At 36.1% G+C, this 19,794-nt stretch overlaps 1 protein-coding gene across 6 annotated transcripts; it reads right to left on the minus strand.

Moving 5' to 3' along the window:
* Nucleotides 1-5,348: 5,348 nt before the first annotated feature.
* LOC115451775 lies at nt 5,349-16,535 on the minus strand. Of its 6 annotated transcripts, XR_005112413.1 has the most exons (5): nt 10,208-10,421; nt 8,649-8,840; nt 6,390-6,648; nt 5,883-6,084; nt 5,349-5,782 (listed from the first exon to the last, which is right to left on the minus strand). XR_005112413.1 is itself a non-coding variant. In XM_037439005.1 (4 exons), exons 2-4 carry the CDS (start codon nt 8,779-8,781, stop codon nt 5,934-5,936), a joined length of 543 nt encoding a protein of 180 aa, XP_037294902.1. In that variant the 5' UTR covers nt 8,782-8,840; nt 16,366-16,535; the 3' UTR covers nt 5,349-5,933. The 6 variants fall into 6 exon arrangements, 5 of the variants coding, with proteins under 5 accessions (XP_037294902.1, XP_037294903.1, XP_037294901.1 ...); XM_037439005.1 differs by lacking the exon at nt 10,208-10,421 and adding an exon at nt 16,366-16,535 and having other exon boundaries at nt 5,349-6,084; XM_037439006.1 differs by having other exon boundaries at nt 5,349-6,084; nt 10,297-10,421.
* Nucleotides 16,536-19,794: the final 3,259 nt, after the last annotated feature.

Below are 19,794 nucleotides of genomic sequence, written 5' to 3' on the forward strand. Positions count from 1 at the left end.
ATTAGGGACGACTGCGAGCTTCCTCTGACGGAAATGTCTAAGTCTACTTCCACAGCCGCCCCTGAGCGGTGCCGCCTAGTGCGGCCCGTCTCCTGCGCGGGAGGAGGGGGCTTAGGAGCCCCCGCGCACCGAAGGACGCCCTCGGCGTCTACGGCAGCATGAGGCCAACTGCACACTGCCGTCCATCCCGGGGGTCAGCCGAAAATTGTGCAAATACGCACAAAAATGCACAAGGGCGGACAGCCCCCTGCTGCCCGCCGACGACCCCCATCGTGGCCCCTATTAGTCGCCTTTTACGACAGGCAGGGGATACCGTGGTGAAATTCTCCAAACGCCCCCAATCCACAGGGCGGGTCCGAGCTCAATACTGGCAAGACGAAAGTAAGGTAATTGCCCGACTTAAGAGCGTTTACGCACCCGCGCGCCGTATGTCTCAAAAACAGCACTTTTCGAAGGAGATAATATCCATCAAAACATTATTTTAAAAACTTATGAATTAGTTATTATTATAGAAAATTTTGTTGTCTAAAAAGTTAGTAGAGAATTTTTTTTGATTTATTGAGTATTTGTAAATTCTTTAATGATTACTGAACAGAGGTTTTCAAATTTGCGCTTCGAACGTCTATTTCGAAGCTCAAAATATCTTAAACCACTAAGGAACATAACAATATGTTATTTTTATCTAACTAAAAAGATCCTGAAGAAAAAAGTTAGTAGAGAAAAAATATCTTTTTATGTTTAATTCATGAGAAATAAAAATTCAAAGAATTCGAAAATTTCAGATATGTTGGTCATCTAATGATTTTTTTTATCACTATATCTTACTTAATTGAATATAATATTGGATTACTATAATAGAAGAACATCTCCTTAAAAACATACAATTTAAAAATTCAACAAAATTAGTTCTGTTATTTTTCTATAAATATTTTAAATACCACTATAAAACGCAACGCGCAAATCGTTTCAAATTAGTCCGCCCAAAGAGAATATAATCAGTGATTATATTCTCTTGTGACCATTTGTGGCAGATTTCTGCCATTTGGGCAGATTTGGCACCAAAATTTTAACTCTGGCAGACTAAGCTGAAGTTTCAAAAAAGTGGCAGATTTTGACAGATTTCAAGCTAATCTTTATTATTTTTGAATCTCTATCTTTATTATATATAAATTGAATCCTTATAATTTTCTGTTGTTTATTATTTACATTATTTTTTTATTATGCATATACTTGGTAGGAAATTATTTACTGAGCTAGCAACTTTTGTCACGGGCATAGTACGGGGATTTCCTGTGCTATTATTTTAGCGTTTAATGTGTGCAGTTGTTTTTCCGTGTATGATGAAGAGAAAATACGAGCGTTCGTACCGACCGGAGTGACACATAAAAATATGTAGTGAATGGAGTAATTAAAAAAGTCAAATGTTTCAGGTTCAATAAAGGAATTCCTTTGAATACATAGTATTTAATTTATTTATACCCGTCTTCATGGATGCTATAATATGATGGCATATTTTAGATATATTCTGGAGTTGGGTTAGGCAGATTTTGGCAGATTTTTTGCCAGGGTCAGGCAGATTCGCGATTTTTGAGGTGGTCACCCTGCTCGGGACTGTCGGGCTGTCGGTGATTATTAATCACTACGTTTTAAGTCCGCCTTGAGGCTTTCTAGAGAGAGGACGTATCGCTCGTCGCTCCGGCCAGACTCCAGTTGGCCTTTGCTGTGCGTAGAAAAAATAGTCACGTGTATACAGTGATTGCCACATCTTAGTACTTTAGTAAGTAAAATATTTTTTTCTTTAAGGAGTGACAATAATTTTAGTAGTTACTATAAATCATTATTATATTATTATGTTTCAGACACAATGGGAAGTAAAGCTATTTCTAGGCAAGAAAAGGAAACGCAACAACGCTGAAACTTCGGCTAAAGCAAGAGCTAAAAGATTGGTGTACTAATGTTATAACATGCGTCTGTAGTTATGGTTGTTGCTTTTTTTACTCATTAAACACTTGAGCAACAGTTACTCAAAGGAAAAAAATGGAACCTTAAGCTAAAAACTCACAAAGCGGTAATTTACCCGCGCCCGCCGCGATTGCGGGCCCGCAATTCCAAAAGCATGCAAATATATGTCAAAAATCAATTAGCTCATTGAAATGTTACATGAGCTTTGTATTTTTTAGAGGACCCAATTTTATTTTTAGAACATATGTGGGGGGGTCAATAGAAGCTTAACCTCAAGTTTGTGGGGTCGCCACCCTTGTCCCCTAGCCGCCATCATGGAAAAAGGGGTGAAAACACTTTTTTCGCGATATCTCGGAAACTATGCGTCTTACATTAATTTTGTAAAGTCATAATTTGTAGCAAATTGTTTTGCCTACAAATATGTTTATATAACTTTTTGCCCTAAATTAAAAATTAAAGAAGTTATAAACAAAAATGTGAGAAAATGTTTATAAAAGTTTTCTTTTTTGCTCTATAACTTTTTTTTATACATTTTACAAAAAAATTACCTCAAACTAACTTGTAAATGATCTTTTGAGGAAAATTGTTCCTTATAATTTGTTTTATTTCTTTCATTTAAAACGCTGTTACAGCGCTCCAAAGTTAACTGGGTTCGTCAATGCTCATGAGAATCCGGTCGAAACAAAATGTTTAACTTATTTTTGCATAATGCATAGGTACGCTTACTTTCAAATAACAAGGTTTTTGTATTCACTGGTGCGCACTGTTAAGAAAATTCAAGTGACGAGAGACGGAATCCTATATCTTTCTCCTCTTTGAACCTGAAAAATAAGGGATTTGGTAATTTATGTAGCTAGTGAATAAAACTACTAGTAGTAGTTAGTTTACCTATCTTCTTAACTATTTGGGCTAGTTTAGGTTTACACGCTCACATCAATTTTACATATTACTTTATCCTGACGTTTAACCTTGTGCAGGTTTCGGCGTCATTATACTTGTATAAATTAAACACATCTAGATCCATATGCAGTTTTACTTAAGTATGTAGTGTTTGCGTAAACTTCGATAATAATAATAGTATATTCTATATATTTTTTTTTAATTTTTAGGTAATCGAGCCTGATATTACACTCAAAATAAATAAGGTTATTAAAAGCCGCAAAATTATAGATTTTCAATATTTCTTGGATCAAAAATTAAAACACTCAATAACCACAACAGAGCAACAGGTTGTAGTATCGAACATTTACAACTATTGAAAGAGAATAAAGTTTGCTTGCAGTCAACATTTTTAATGAAGTGTAATATGTGCAATATGGAATTTAAGCTATTTAAGCGCTAAAAGATATACTGATAGTATGGACGTATATCGTGGAGCTGTGAATGGAGCTATGATGACTGGAGTTGGTAGATCAAATTTAAACGAACAGTTAGCTTCCATAGATTTACCAATATTAACGCAAAATGTTTACATGAAATGTTACGACGAGTTAGCTAAATGATTGAAATTAGCTACAGAGGACAGGATGCAAGAGGCCGCTAGGAAAGAAACTGATAAAGATGTTGCCTGTGGCGATGTAAAAGACGATATTCCCATACTTACAGTCATAGCTGACTGCTGTTGGTCGAAAAAAAAGTACAGAACCAACTATTTTGCTTCGTCAAGTGTCGCAAATATTATGCAAAACTGTGGATAAAAAACTGGTAAATTGTTATACATGGATGTACAATCGATCGATTGATGATCAATGTCACTGAGAAGCACTATCTATTAAAAAAAACTATCCAAAAAAATATAACCAACTTCTAAAAAGAAGTCTTTTATTTCTCACTTTTAGTTATACACCTAAAAATGACATCTCATTACATACACCTTCTGACTCACAATATAAATTCCAATATGTAATTTCTAATGACTTAATTAAAATTTTCAAAACGCTAAATATTAAAAACTGCAGATCTATGGAGTAATTATGTGATCCATTATAAACATCGTAGCACAGTAATTTTCCTGATTTATTGTCTGATTACGGAGTTCTGGTGCCTATCTTTTGGCTTCATGATGAGCTCCACTTTACTAAAGGGTACTTTCTAAATGCAAATGCTTAAAAAATTTAAGCATTTGCATTTACTTAGAAAGTGAAAACAAAAATCTGTAAAATTGCCGTTAAAATTTGTTAAAAATGTTTATTTTTTTTTATAATTACAAAATGATACATATAAACTATTTCATGAAGAATTCTTATATAATTAATAATAGAATTCTTCATTTATCATAAATTATAAGTTACATTCCAATTAGATAATTAAAGCGAAATGATCAAAATTGGTTGGTCTGACTATAAAGATAGCCGACGCGCTAATTCTACGCACACAGCTACGCACGGTTCTGTGTGAGTGAATTTTGCGAAGAAGTACCTATAGTTGACTTCGCGCGCTGCACGTAAACGCTCTTAACAGCCAATGAGCGTGCGGCACTAACGTTGTTACGTAACTGTCGATGTATATATATCCTTTTCTAACGAATGTGTGCTGCATCTTTTTATTCCTTCTTCGAGCCAATTTGTAATTATATGTACAGGTACCTGAATATAGCAAATAGTGCGCCGTTTATGAGCCATTTTGTTAGTGTATGACGTGTCTATTTGTAAAACGTCATTGACAAAAGTAGTCAGAATCTTTGTGCATGTGTAAATTACAAAGCTCTGACCAGTTAAAATTCTTATAAATCCTACATAAAATTATGGAAACAATATAAAGATAAAATCGCCTTTAAACTACCCGACTGCGTGACTGGAGGTTTTCTTTGTAAGGTACCCTACCCAGCAGTCTACACCGGGGGAAACCTGCGAAAGAGCATGAGGCAGGCAGAGGCACTTGTACACCCACTTTAGCCGTGCAAATTCCGTTCTATGATGTGATACGAGGCGAGTTATATCGGACACAAACTCCGGGCGGATACTGAGTAGAAAAACACAAACCACCTTGCCCGAGCCGGGGATCGAAACCGAGACTTGGCACTGCAGTCGTACCGTAATACAATTACGGCAGGCAGATCGATACTTAATACCATAAATAAATATTTTATGTGTAATACAAGAATTCATAAATGCTACCATAATGCCTGAATTCATAAATGCTTCCACGGTGTACCTGACTCTAGTTACATACTAAACCGCGAGTCTAGGCTCACGATATTATCCCCTATATATAGAAGTGCATTTGGTGTGAAGTTTAAACGCACAAGAATTGGCGCAGGTGGAATAAATATAAGTAGGAACTTATTTATTGCTTTAACTTGCATGAATAGTGAAACAATGATAATATGTGAGTAGGACCTAAACGTATTTGATTCATGGTAGGAAAATCACAAGAAAAACGAGAAATAGTATTGAATTGACGTCATTTATTTTTTTTATACATATTAAGTAAGATCGTGTGCATTTCTTATTTGGATGTCTTGTGTAATTGTATAATAAGCTTTGCATCAATTCAGTTCCATATAAAAATAAAGTGAAATCCACCAGGCAGATAAAGCACATGTAGGTACCGTGTTGGTGCGCCATCACTCACTAAACAGGTAATACAAAAAACCTTATCAAGGATGTGGTATCCTTGCAGCACACGCCTAGCCTGTTATATGAGGGCTAGATATAGCAATGCGACAAAATCATAAAAATAACACAGAGTTAGTTGTAACTCACGCTCATCTACACACACTACACGCGTGGAGCGGCATGGCACTTGCGTTTGGTCGTTATTCGAGTGTCGAGTGCGGAACAACACGGTGGATTATTCATTGATTGGCACCCGCAGTTACCTTGTGAAAATAATAAGTTTATTTACATTATTTGCTAATAATTTAGAAATATTACCTATTTATATAAATAACCACTGATAACCAAGTGGTATACATTTACATTTAACATTGATGTAAAGAAAGCATTGTTTTTCAGTTCTTCGATCCTAATTTATTTTGATAATGTGTAAATTTGTCCTGTAATAGGATCAACAGCAAGCGAAGGTGGTAATTCTGCAGCAATGTCAGCTAAAGCTTCCCATCGAGTTACGCGACTACATTCTGATTGGGTTGGACTGGCCTTTTCTTCGCAATTGTCGTTTCTGAGAACAATGTATTCGTACATTTAATCTTCGCGTAGAACATATTATACTCCGTGATTAAATTCATAATACTTGTAATGTAAGTGCAAACTTAGGGCACTTATAATCCTAAATAAGTTTAGTATAGTCTTTAGGCATAGAGAATAGATTGTGCCTTCGTGTTCAGCTGTTAAGTGTGAAGTATTAATTCTATTGGCAAATTGCAAGACGATATACCTAAGCTCTTTTTTTAGAATTCGTATAGAATCAGTTGGTTGGTAAGTAAAGCTGATTTTTGAGACGATTTTTGGGTTAATACTACTTACTTTTCAACATCTTCAATATTGGTTAAAAGAATGTTATTTAATTGTAATGTGATAGCCGAGTCATGTTCTTGACTAGTTTGTTCAATGTTGTGATCTTCGTTATGAGAATTGCCACCATGGTTCATAATATTTTCCGTAACCTTACTCTCAATTACTCGTTTAACGATATTTTCTAAACTAGATATTTTATCGTCGTGTAATGTATCGACTGGCGTATTATCTTTATTATTTTCTTCACCATTTTCCATTTCATGGTTTTCTGAAATATGAATAAATATTGTTTATTAGATTAAACTTTTAAAGCGTTGGTTAGAACGAAGGCGTTATACCGTGGCATTTATACTAAAACTTATGATTATGTTAAGTACCTATGGCGTAGGTAGGTAGGAAGTAACAAAAAAGTATGTGATAAAACTGAGTATACTTAGGCAGAAGGAATTTCCCTGGCAGAACATTGTAGTAGTATTAAAGTATTTAAACCTTCAATTCTGTTATATTATCATAAAGCTCATTGCTCGTCATGACCTGCGGCCGCCGAACATAGCGGAAACCACATCAGGCAACGAGGGGTTCCCGCAAATTTTTCCAACCCCGGACTATCCTTACTGCTCATTTTGACACCAACCTATCAACCTTTTGATACATTAAGCATTGCAATTTTCGTTTATTTTTACTACTACGATGTATGGTTTATACCTATTCTTCATACTATAACTATTTTTTAAATCATAACTTTAAATTTTTTCCATTTTAAGTCCAGTTAAAAAATATTAATCGAATCCTACTGTTGGTGAATAATGTATCAGCCTAAAATTTCATAAAATAAAACAGCACGTATTCGCAAATGGAGCAGCTTCGTGCTCCGTAGCAATTCCGGCAGATACAAATACCCACTGGTATTTGTTAAACAGTGCGCTAAGCCTTTAAGGTCCCTTCCCTAGTAAAATATACTGCTTTGGTGGTGAAGTTTTAATGCGTACGCGGTACTAGTACGACTATGGCGCTTAGGTCCTAGGTTCGAACCCGGGTCGGACCAACAATAATTATTATTGTGTCTGTTTTTCCAAATTAAAAATTACCTACTCAGTCGCAGCTCGGAGCCAGGAAGTTGGCGGTGTGATACATCCGTGCCTCGGAAAGGACATAGAACAGTTAGTCCTGCGCCTGATCTCTCTCTGATCATGTCGGTATGCCGTCTCACCGGACTTTGAGAGGCATGAACAAAAAGTGCACCAGTGTATTGTGAACACACTCGTGCACTAAAATAGGTTTTTGTACCTGGCTGACCTCTCTTGAGATTGGCCGCCGTGGCCGAAATTCGGTTAAGAGGGATTAATTAATTAAACAACCAAAATAAAGATAGCATTGCAGAAATGTGTTTTTTTATATCTATTATATCTATCGAATAGATAGCTCCTAAAAAAACGTTTAACTCGCTGCTTAGCTGGGGGCCCGCCTAAACGAATATAATTGTTTTCAAGCGATTGCGGACCATAATTTTTTTTTGTTTCGAGGAGAAAGTGAGCTGCCACTACCGCCCAGCCTGCGTGGGGTGCGACTGAACGGTTCTGTTAGGGTTACTGTGCCTTAAAAGTTAAGACCCGATACATTGAGCTGAAAGCAAAACTATTTTCAGATTCTAGGAAGTAGTTGCAACATACATGTTAGGTATTACAAAGTCATAGCCGACCCCTAGCCAAACGCTAACGAATCAGACAGACTGACGCAGGGCTATTTGTCTACACCATAAATGTGACCTTATCATAATATAATAGATTTCGAAAGCTGTAGATCTTGGCATTGATCTCTTAAACCATAAAGACATTTACTTACCTAAGTTTAATAGGGTACCGGATTCATTTTTGTTCTTTACTATTATCAAATATTTACGTTAAGTATATAAATTATAATACAAAAGGAATTATTAAAATCCGGTAAAAAATCAACAAGTTAGTATAAGTCTTTGAATATGGGTGGAAGGGGTAATTAACAAGAAACAGAAAAGAGACAAAATACCTACATTTAACGTAATCGGGAATTGCGACGCGTGCGAAAGAAAGAGATGAAGCGAAATCCCCACAACGCGCCCACTTCTGCACGTTACAATATTTGAAATATTAATTACTAGCTCATTTTTTAACCAATTTGTATGGAATTTTCGCAGGAGTGCTTCTTTTTCGTGTTATTCAATCATTACATATAGAACAATGAACAAAAACAAACATAGACCGGTTCCCTATTCCCATACTAAGTACTTACCTCTCATATTTTCTAGACTACGTAAATCCGTCAATGATTTATTATGACTAAATACTTGGATAGGTTCCGATATGGTATCACACTTAGGAAGCACATTTGAGTCGTTTGTTTCATTTTGATCCTCCTTTGACATTTTCTCTTGATTATTAATATTTTTTTCTTGTAGTTTTTGTTCGATATTCACAGTTTCTTCTGAAAAAGAAATCAGTTAGTTAATCCACTAATGCCCAGATAACTTATTAGATTGGACGTAGTGCCAAACTATGTTCCCGTTGGCCTTGACTTTTGATTTTTCTACCTATGTCATACAAATGCCTGTTGAAGAATAATGTTGCCTTCTAAATGATAATGCCAGACCCCATACGGCCATCGAAACAAAGCAACTTTTGGATTCATTTTGATATGGGATGTTTTGAACTACCTCGCAGTGTGTATAAGTATTTTTTTCAGTTTTTAAAATCTTGTTACAGTCTTTAAATTAGGTAAGCGATATTTTGGTCGAAAATGATTTACGAATGCCATTCTACTTTAAGTATTCTGTTTTTCCAAATGTGCCTAACCCCATGGCTCTACAATTACATTTTTTGTTACTTATGCCCAAGCAAAAATAAATGTGTTTTCGAAGTGTCATACGGGGTAACTGAGCGAGTTTTAGGCCATTTTTACCCTAAAGGCACTAGTAGCCTTGTAAAAATGGCAACACTTTTAGGTTTAAAGTACGTGAAATGTGTTTTTACTTATTACTTACTCGCGTAGAGCTTCTTGGCACTTACGGCCTTTTACCTGAAGCACCTGTTTTGAAATCTGGATCTAATTAATGCCTCTTTACTTTTTTCGCCAAAAACATTAAGCGGCGACTATACTCGTACTAGTACGGTATAAGCATATAAGGTTAGGGAACTACTGTGACGGATTGTGATAAGCGTTGTATTTACGACATTTCACGGGCTTAAATGTTTAATTAAATTTAGACATCTACAAACTGAGACAAAGATATTACAGAATAGTTTTATACGCCTGATCATTCACTGGGATAGTATTATATATATTATTTATATATATATTTAACTGTTATCAGATAGGTCTACTAAGTCCCGACATATTATTATACAGTTAAGTACCTACATTAGTTCCTTTATATCTACATCTTATATTCTGAATGTAGCAACTTTTAGCACTAGAAAGTATAAATACCCAGGGTAATTTACATTTGTATCGCGTATAAATAAAAATGAAGTTGCTCGTAAATCAAGTGTACGTGGTTAAAATAGCTGAACTCGGTAAAACACTAAGTTAAATAAAATGGAAAAGAACTTTATAATATCAGATATTATTCTTACCTACATAAGTTTATTATCAAGCAGACCATAGTTAGATATACGATAACAATTTTAACATTTGTGTTTTTCCAATTAATGTTTTCTACCCACAATGGACGTGAAAATTACAATTTATGAAATGAAGAAGCGTGTAAGTAAATAACTTGTGTTATCGGGTCCTCTGAAATTGTAGATGAAAAACGTATTTTTCATTTCTTGTACGTAACATTATGTAAATACCTGACGCCGTATTAGCATCGGGGATGGCTACGGTTGGCGCGCTGCTTGTACAACCCATAATGCATATTATAAATATCAAGATTTCGTACAAACTTCATTAGTGAGTAATAGAGCAACAGCGCGTCAGCATGTGTTGTTTGAATCGCGATGTCACAGGCGCGGCGCGACACTTGAGTAGACCACTCTGCTGCACCACCTCCGCTCGACTGACCGTTGCCTGAGATCGTATCGTAACTACCCATTATACGAGGTGGGAACCCACTAAACTGACCTCGCACCCCCATCGCGTTTTTCTAATTAAAAGAACACAGTACATTCTTCTACATTGCCACGCAAACTGGAGTCCTTTATTCTAACAGGTCTTAAAATAGCATCGCTAATACATTCGTGCTTGTAATGTCGCCATGTGATTGTGTTAATAAATTGCTTGTTATAATTCAATCTTAACATTATGGATACGATTTACGATAACGATAATAATTTAAAATAACGTTTTGTCGCCCTTTTCATAGAACTTGGTGCCTAGACGTAGTTTAGTACTTACCTACTTACTACAGTACTTTGTGTTCGTGTGCACTTTGTGTTCTTTTCGGGACGGAACTGAATTTGATATCAGTGATTTAAAGGTACAACCAGGGTAAAATCTGGTGCTATTTTAAGATATTAAGTACCAATCAAAAAAATAAGTTACTTACTATAAAATTTACAATTAAATTACCATTTATTTTTTCTTAACACAGATATTAAAGTAGTTTATGGTAATATTTACCTAATGATGATAATGAATTGATTAAGTACTTTTTTTTAACACGGGGAAATCTGTTTACGGATTTCTGCCGGACTCGCCGGTATAAAGTATAAACCGTCCTACCGACTAAAACCCCGTCATTCGGGTGCGCAAGTGCATGCAACCACAACTATGAATTGATTACCTAAAAAAATATCTTTTGTCAAGAGATAAGTAATTTAAAGATTATCAGAGGTGAATTGATTACCCTGATAATCTTTAAATCAGCTCTTGACAAAATATTTATTTTTTAGTAGTTAAGTATAATATTTTAAGGTGAAAAACACTAGTATTAAACAAGTCCAAGTCATATTTACAAGAAAAATCATCAAATGCATGCAATGCACGCTCGTAATTTATATATGTCGTCATCGAGTTGATTTTTAAATGGAACGCCAATGCCATCTTATGGCATTCGACAGAATCTTCGTTACACAGCGCAATGAGGATGTCAGACGACATCAAGAAGGCCGAAAAGCTAGCAGTCAAAGAGAATGACAAGCCTATGAAAAATTAGTAATTCAGTTGGTTTTAGATCAAGTGATCAAATAATATTATTGGAGACTAGTGCTGTGGGTGCGTGGAGACTGTCTCGCGTTCCGTAGTAGTTTGTGTTGTTGGAATTATAATTGTTTTGGGACAAAAACTACAACTACTAAAATCTGACATCGGCTATTGTGATCTGACATATCCCCACATACGCCCACGATACTTAGTAGTAATAAGCTATGGAAGACGATAACGAGCATACACCTAGCCTGCCGTTATCAGAAGTGGGATCGATGTCGGATCAAAATAAAAATTCGGAAAGTGACCGTTGGCGTGCTATGTTTGAACAACAAAATGCAAACATGCGAGCATTGATTGAGGCATTACAAACGCAAAAGACGACCAATGCAGTTAATTTGCCGGAGTTTGATAAGACGGACCCGGATAAGACGGACACGGACGCGAGATCTTGGTGCGCAACAGCGGACTTATGTTTTGCTGATAATCTGATGCAAGGAGGCCAACTTATCGTTGTGATCAGCAAGGCCTTGAAAGGGATAGCGTCAACATGGCTATCGCAAATTGCATACCACGGCATAACTTGGAGTGAGTTCAAGGAACTTTTTACGAACAGATTTGTTCCGACGGAAACCTTAGCGGGTTCCCTCACAAACCTGCATATTGACAAACCAAATGACAAAGAGACGTTGGTTGCTTATGCGAACCGTTTGTTGTCGTCGCTCATTAATCGATGGAAACAAATCGATAAGGAACAAATTGCAGTGGCTACTGTACTCGCTCATGTCTCTCAATTTGATTCAAGATTGCAGCGGTTGGCATTCACTAGTAACATTACGACAAGAGACAAAATGCAAAAAGAATTTCAAGCCTTAGTATATCTGAAGCGTAAAATGAGCACCCCTAGTGAGACCTTGAATACATCTGAGGTCAAACGAGCAAAGATGCCACAAATAAAGTGCTTCAATTGCGGCAAACCGGGTCACAAGCGATCCGAATGTAGAAGCAAACCGAATAATGGTACAGGAAGACCTCCAGTAGCGACGGTGACTAGTCAAGTAGCACAGCAGCCAGTAGCGAAGCCCCTAGTTTGCTACAAGTGTGGCAAACCAGGACACATCGCCATGCGCTGTACAAGCGGTGGTAGCCAAGCAGACGGTAGCGAGAAGAGCGAGGCGCGTACAGAGCGACGGCTGGACCTGTGTGTAGTTCAACCTCCTATGGCACCTTAGAGTATAATGGTCAGTTGCACTGTTTTATTATAGTTCTGGTGCTGAGTGCTCTTGATTAAAGAGAGTTTTAGTGCTAAATTTTCAGGTATACGATTTAGTAATGTGATATTGGTATGACTGGTATCGGACAGTCACGATTATTATGCACAGAACAAATATTGTTTTACATAATGATTAACGATCATCCTATTGAAATCTTATTTCACGTTTTACAAGATGATTAGTTACAAAGTGGCATAATGATTGGTCGGGAGATTTTAAATTTAGTCTTTTCTATAAACATGACTGCGACCGATTTTACTTTACATAAAGTTAAAGTTTTAAATTCAATGTGTAACATTGCCAAATAGATAATTAATTCTACTGTAGGTGATACGAGTCTCATAGGGGCTGAAAAATCGCGACTTTGAGAAATTTTTAGAGGTTATGCAAAATGTTTTATAACCGGTATGCCGACAATTCGCGTGTCTATAGGTAAGCTTAAAATTAAGTTAATACATCCCAACCGTAGGGTACAACAGCGACCATATAGAATGTCGTTTGATGAGCGTAGGGTTCTTCGTGAGCGCGCGAAAGAGCTTTTAGACGCTCGCTGTTGTCAACTCTATAAAATAGTTTAGACAGTATCTACTTACACGAAGTTTTCTGAAGGTGATTTCGTTTTATTAGAAAACGAGGAGCGAAATCAGACTAAATTAGACCCAAAATTTAGAAGTCCGTTTAAGGTGATTGAAGTTTTGCGTGGTGATTATTTCGTTACACGTTGCAAGCTTTGAATTTTAAACGTAAATGGAAATATGCTTATGGTCGATTACGTAAGATGCCAGAGAGACATGTACCAGTCGAAGTAGAAATTCATGAGATTCCCAATGCTGATGAGCAAAGTTAAGTTAATTATAGTGTGAACACGAGTGTGAACTCTATCGGCCGTAGATAGTCGACCTGCTAGTGGATGATACGTAGTCGTAGCCCGTTGGAAGTCGGTGTCTCTTGGGGTAACCCAAGTAGTCCGTGGGTGTGCGGTGGGCGTACATCTCTAGTGGAGGTCGTGGTCTGCAGAGACCGTCCCGTGTGTAGTCTGAGAGGGATGCACACGTGCGTTTTACGTGGATCGTAAAGACGCGTCAGAGAGAGAGTTGGTGATGACTCTTCGGCTGAGAGAGGCCGTGGCGATAGAAGTTTTTACTCGGGTATTTTAAGAATTAAAAATACTGGCAAGTTTATTAATGGTCAGAGTGAATTGTTGTAAGAGATAACGGTGGTACATGGCTCTTCGCGTTACAATGTTGTGATGAGTTTAAGACGATTGAGGTATCTAGTTAATGAGTTCAATAGAAGAAATGTACGTTAGAGTTTATAAGGTTGCATAGCTTGTTTTTATTACTATTTTTGTGATATTTAGTAGAGATATCATGGTCAGGTATGACCGAGCGTTATGCAACAAGGATACTTGGTGTTGGTTTTGTCGACAGGTTAACACACGTGGACGTGTGCAAGCAGGATGGCCGTGTCGTCATCGAGTTGATTTTTAAATGGAACGCCAATGCCATCTTATGGCATTCGACAGAATCTTCGTTACACAGCGCAATGAGGATGTCAGACGACATCAAGAAGGCCGAAAAGCTAGCAGTCAAAGAGAATGACAAGCCTATGAAAAATTAGTAATTCAGTTGGTTTTAGATCAAGTGATCAAATAATATTATTGGAGACTAGTGCTGTGGGTGCGTGGAGACTGTCTCGCGTTCCGTAGTAGTTTGTGTTGTTGGAATTATAATTGTTTTGGGACAAAAACTACAACTACTAAAATCTGACATCGGCTATTGTGATCTGACATATCCCCACATACGCCCACGATACTTAGTAGTAATAAGCTATGGAAGACGATAACGAGCATACACCTAGCCTGCCGTTATATACTTATAGGACAGATAATACTTAAATTGTTTATATTTTTACATTTCTTTAAAGACAAGTACTCACATCACGCATTTATCCCCGAAATCGACCTTAAGGCGATACCTCAAGGTCCATTTTCATACATTTTGTTTCACCTTTAATCTGGGTAACTAAACAAGTATTGGCAAGTAAAGAATTTAAATTCACGTCTAGTTAGTGATTAGTTGTCGCAGTTGAAAGAAAAACGTAAAAATAATTAATAATCATGGATATTTCTGCCTTTAAAATTTCGTCATATTAAATTTTAAAGGCCGAAATATCCATGATTATTAATTATTTTAACTAGACGTGAATTTAAATTCTTTACTTGCCAATACTTGTTTAGTTACCCAGATTAAAGGTGAAACAAAATGTATGAAAATGGACCTTGAGGTATCGCCTTAAGTGAATATAACTTACTAAAATCTTGCATTTAATTTTATGATGAGCAGACCAGTCCACACAAGCAACACCCGTTTACGAGTATGACGCATGTGCCATCGGCCACCTTAACCATGTTGAAATCTGGTCATACGCAAATATTATTATTTTTTGCCAAAATTACGCAATTGTTAATACTGAAAATGAAACTCCCCATGACTTGACCGTGACTTAGTTGTCATGAACCCAACATGATGGATAAAGCAGTGAAATTGTATATTTTAAAGATGAATTTTCTGAAAATAGCCGTTTTAGAGCTACTTTTTAAAGTGAGATCGCGGCACCGTGCCGACAACAAATGACCAAGGCACCTAGCGACCCACCACGCACACAACTTTCAGTGCGGCGACCGTGTAGGTCCTAGCAGGTAGCCAGAACGCAAGGCGCTAGGCTCTAGGCGCTAAGCATGCCGCCTGTCTATGCGGACGTTACCTTAAAGAGTATGTCAAGTTTAAAATTATGGTTGCTTATTTAATATTATACCGCGTTTAAAGATGTATTGGATCGAATGAAATTATTCCAAAGAAAATCACAAAAATACTTAATCCCAGGAATTTTTGTATCTTATTATGGACGTAAAATTAAATAACTGAAAATTAATCGTAATGGTACAGTGATTCTATTTGTTTCTTTGAATTTTCCTCTTACGTAAAATTTCAAACTTAGCGAATAAATAAATCTTAACGCTCGTTTTTGGGGAACAAAATATTTGGCATTATTTTCGTATCATTACTCTATAGCAAAATTCCATAACTCATCAATTTATGATAGTAAGAAACGTAAACCAATCTGCCTGTTTTAATGGAGGTACTTAAGCCAATTGGTACTTATCCTACTCACTTCAAAAACTGCGGCGCTAATATACAAGTTTGAGCGGCGATAGCCTAGTTGGCGTGGAACGGACTGCCGAGACGAATGTCCGCAGGTTCAAATCCCAAGGGCACACACCTCTGGCTTTTCTAAAATCCATGTGTGTATTCTTTGTGAATTATCGCTTGCTTTAACGGTGAAGGAAAACATCGTGAGGAAACCTGCAGATCTAAGAAGTTCTCTATAGGAATTTCGAAGGTGTGTGAAGTCTACTAATCCGCACTAGGCCAGCGTGGAGGACTAAGACATAATCCCTCTCAGTAATAGAGGAGGCCTGTGCTCAGCAGTGGGCAAGTACTTATATAATATAGGGCTGATATTATTATTATTATTAATATACACGTTTAACGCATTTAAATAAGAAAAATATAGAGGAAAGTACTTACCTACGTAAATTTTAGTTAAATTTATTTAAAATGCTGTTAATCCGCCTTTGTAGCTTTGTATTTATATGTTGAGTAGGTACTGAAAGTGTAAAGCATTCCTAATAAAAAGGTAGGTAGGTACTCATAAACACAACACTTGATTAATGATCTTGAGAAATATTGAGACCGCGTGTAACGGGGCCATAACCTTGATTTTTTAAATCCAGTTTGTTTTTATCAAAGTAGGTAATTTAAAAACAAATTTCACTATGTAACGTATATTATGAAAAACGTACATAAATCCAAAGACATTTTTATATTTTTTGTAAATATCACGCTATAGACAGTTTGATGGTTTGAGCTATAGACCAGTTCAGCTTCTCAACAGAGAGGGTACGACTTACAACAGCAGCTGTTTCACAAAAAAATTATGTCAATAGACAACCTTGCTCCCCTTCGTACCTATTTATAATGAAGTACGTAATACGTATCTAACAAAATTGTGTACGTAAGTACCTACTTTCGTGATGTTTGATTTTATATATTATTTTATACTTATTATACAACATTTTCAGTTAATACAAGTAGTACAATAAACAATTTTTTCTGTGTATCCTTACTTTAAAATATTTTTATATTATATTTCGGCTTTTGCTTCAAGGAATCGTCAAAAAAAGCTCATTTCTCAATAAGTATTATTTTTAGGATTTGCCAGTCCTTTCTAAATAGATTATCATAATTCTTTTTAGTCAGTCCCTTTTCAGTTGAAAGTATATCTAACAAAAAGTCTTAAGAGGTGGAGATTCTACGAACGATTTTTTATTTGGAAGCGATGTAAGACAAAAGTGGAAAAGGCTAAAGGATTGCTAAACTTTAGTGCAACAGGCGTTTTTTTTTACGAGTAATACATAGGTATGGTAAGTACCTACCGTGTTTGCAAAACGAAGAGTATCAACGTACAAATGGGAAAATTTGAATTAATTGTAATAGGTAGGTACGACCAAGCTTTTAATACTTACACAAACGTACAATCGTAATTAACAACTGTTACTATTAATAAAACTCTTTGTTCAAATGCTTCACGCAATACGACGACTTGAGCCACCTAACCCTTTTAATTTACACCGGTCCGCATGGAGCAGAGCTCAAGGTGGTGGGTGCCAACAGCCCATCTACCTACGTGGCTAGTATACCCTTACCTACCCACATTAGAATAACCGACCACCCCACTATAGGTCAGAGTTTTAAGAATACTGCCTACATAGCCTTATATTTTATTTATGTAACAAACCCATAATATGTGGCTTGTGAGCGACATACGACTTTTATCTTATTATGATTACTGGGGTCAGGGCTATTTTTACGACTGTTACTTTTAGGTCATGGGTGTAAGGTGTATTCAAACATTAAACATCTATAATAAGATTGGGTTTGCGTAACTTTCTTACAAATTAAGCAACTATTATTATGATGTAACTGCGGATATAACGTAAGTATAAAAAAATTGACAATTTATAATAAGGTATGTAGGTATTTTATGATAAAGTATGTACGTAGGTATTTTCGGATTAGTCAAGACTTAAAAACTAATTTATTACTTATGTTATTTTAATTGTTCCTAGTATATTATAAATGTGAAAGGTAGTGAACATGTTAGGTTGTTTGCTAGAAATAGGTAGACTCGGAAACTTGTGAACGGATTTGGATATTTGCATACTACAGTATACACGTACACCACGTCCCGTGTTAACACATAATCTACTTCTTATCCCGGTAACTTGTACCTATAGACAATATTTTTAATGCATAGCGCAAGCTTCGTAAAAAGGACGCTATGTGGACGAATCAACTTTTAGGGTGTTCCTTTGTGAAAAAGATATTAAACGGAAGTTCAAAATATTTTAGATTGATATATGAAAACTATCAGCATTTTTATTTAAAATAATTCATTTTCTTATATTAGTATGTGTTGCGAAGTTTGGACTATATTTCCAGAATTTTATGGGGATTACATATGTAGGTAATTGAGGTCAACAATACCTCTCCACAGCGTCGATTTTACGCAGTTAAAAAAAACATGTTGCATATAAACGCTGTGTAAACGTTATTTACTAAAATTTACAATGCAAGTAAGATATAATTTGAAACTCTCCAACAATTTTTAAATTGTTTTAACAGTAAACTAAGTATATAAATTTAATTAGTGTCAAACGTAATAAATTTTAAAATGTCATAAACTTTGATATATTGAATAAAACAGGCGTTACAAATTGGTAACGCAAGAGAAATAATAACGGTAACGCCAGTGTAAACAGGCTGCTAGGCAAATACCTATTACTGAAAATATGTAATTCATATAAAGAAGGCTATGTTTTAATTAAAAAAAAAAAGCATTGCTTATAATTTTTTACAGTGTCTGCAGTTTTCCTACTTGTTTTATTAGTCTTGGCTACATTATTTCTCAGAAATATCTATTTTACCATTTCCAAAATTTCTAGGTTCATTTACCACTGACCACCAATATTTTTTCCCTACACACTTTTAATATGCTTTTCTTTGCTTCATGCCTTCACTCTTTTCTTGAAATGGTCATTGCCCTACCTGGTGGCATTAAACTAAGAGGAACAGTAGTGGAGGTGGTGTTGTTCAGATCGTGAAGATTTGAAGATGTTCTTGGTCTTTTCTTACATTACAAATCAAACCAATAAATACAGTATTAAAGAAAATCTCCCTACGTAGTTCGGAGGGGTTATTACAAGTATGCTTTTGTGTTTTGATTTACAGGGTGGAAAAATTATGACATGTCAAATGGAAGTTAAGTGCAAAGGCTTTAAAACTTATTTATGTAGATACCGTGCAAGTGCATTTATGATCTTAGTGAATTTAAAACCTACGAGTAACTGCCTATAACAAGCTGATGTAAGTACCTCTTATATCAAGCATGCAAATGTTTGACACGCAACTGCAATAATTTCTGAGGTAAACAGCTTTTTTAAAGCAGAAGGATAATAAATGAGCGAGTGGTTTACCTGATTGTACTAAAGTGATGACTACCGCCTACGATTACGTACCTACTCAAAATGCCAGATAAAATTATTTGTGAGTGCATTATTCATCTTTATTACATACCATGTGGTACTCGCTACTTCCCCTGGGTTAAAAGCCTTTCCCAAAAACCTCCATAAATCACTGTAGTTATTTAGAGTACCACCTGGACGACGTCTGCAATACATTGATAAGGTCAGGTAAAATACCTTATTTTTCATGGGAGCAAATCACCGAGGTAAAAGTAGCAAAGTTAAGCCAGGACGTGGTCAATACATGCATCAAATTTCAGCCACATCACAGGAATGAGGAGGGAATGAGTCATGAAAGCAGAAAGAGCCAACAATCTTGTTGCCACACGAGATATAAATCAAAGTTGGACTCGCAGAACGTCCACTGTTTACA

The sequence above is a fragment of the Manduca sexta genome, chromosome 15 (genome assembly GCF_014839805.1).
Source record: "Manduca sexta isolate Smith_Timp_Sample1 chromosome 15, JHU_Msex_v1.0, whole genome shotgun sequence".
Taxonomy (NCBI): domain Eukaryota; kingdom Metazoa; phylum Arthropoda; class Insecta; order Lepidoptera; family Sphingidae; genus Manduca; species Manduca sexta.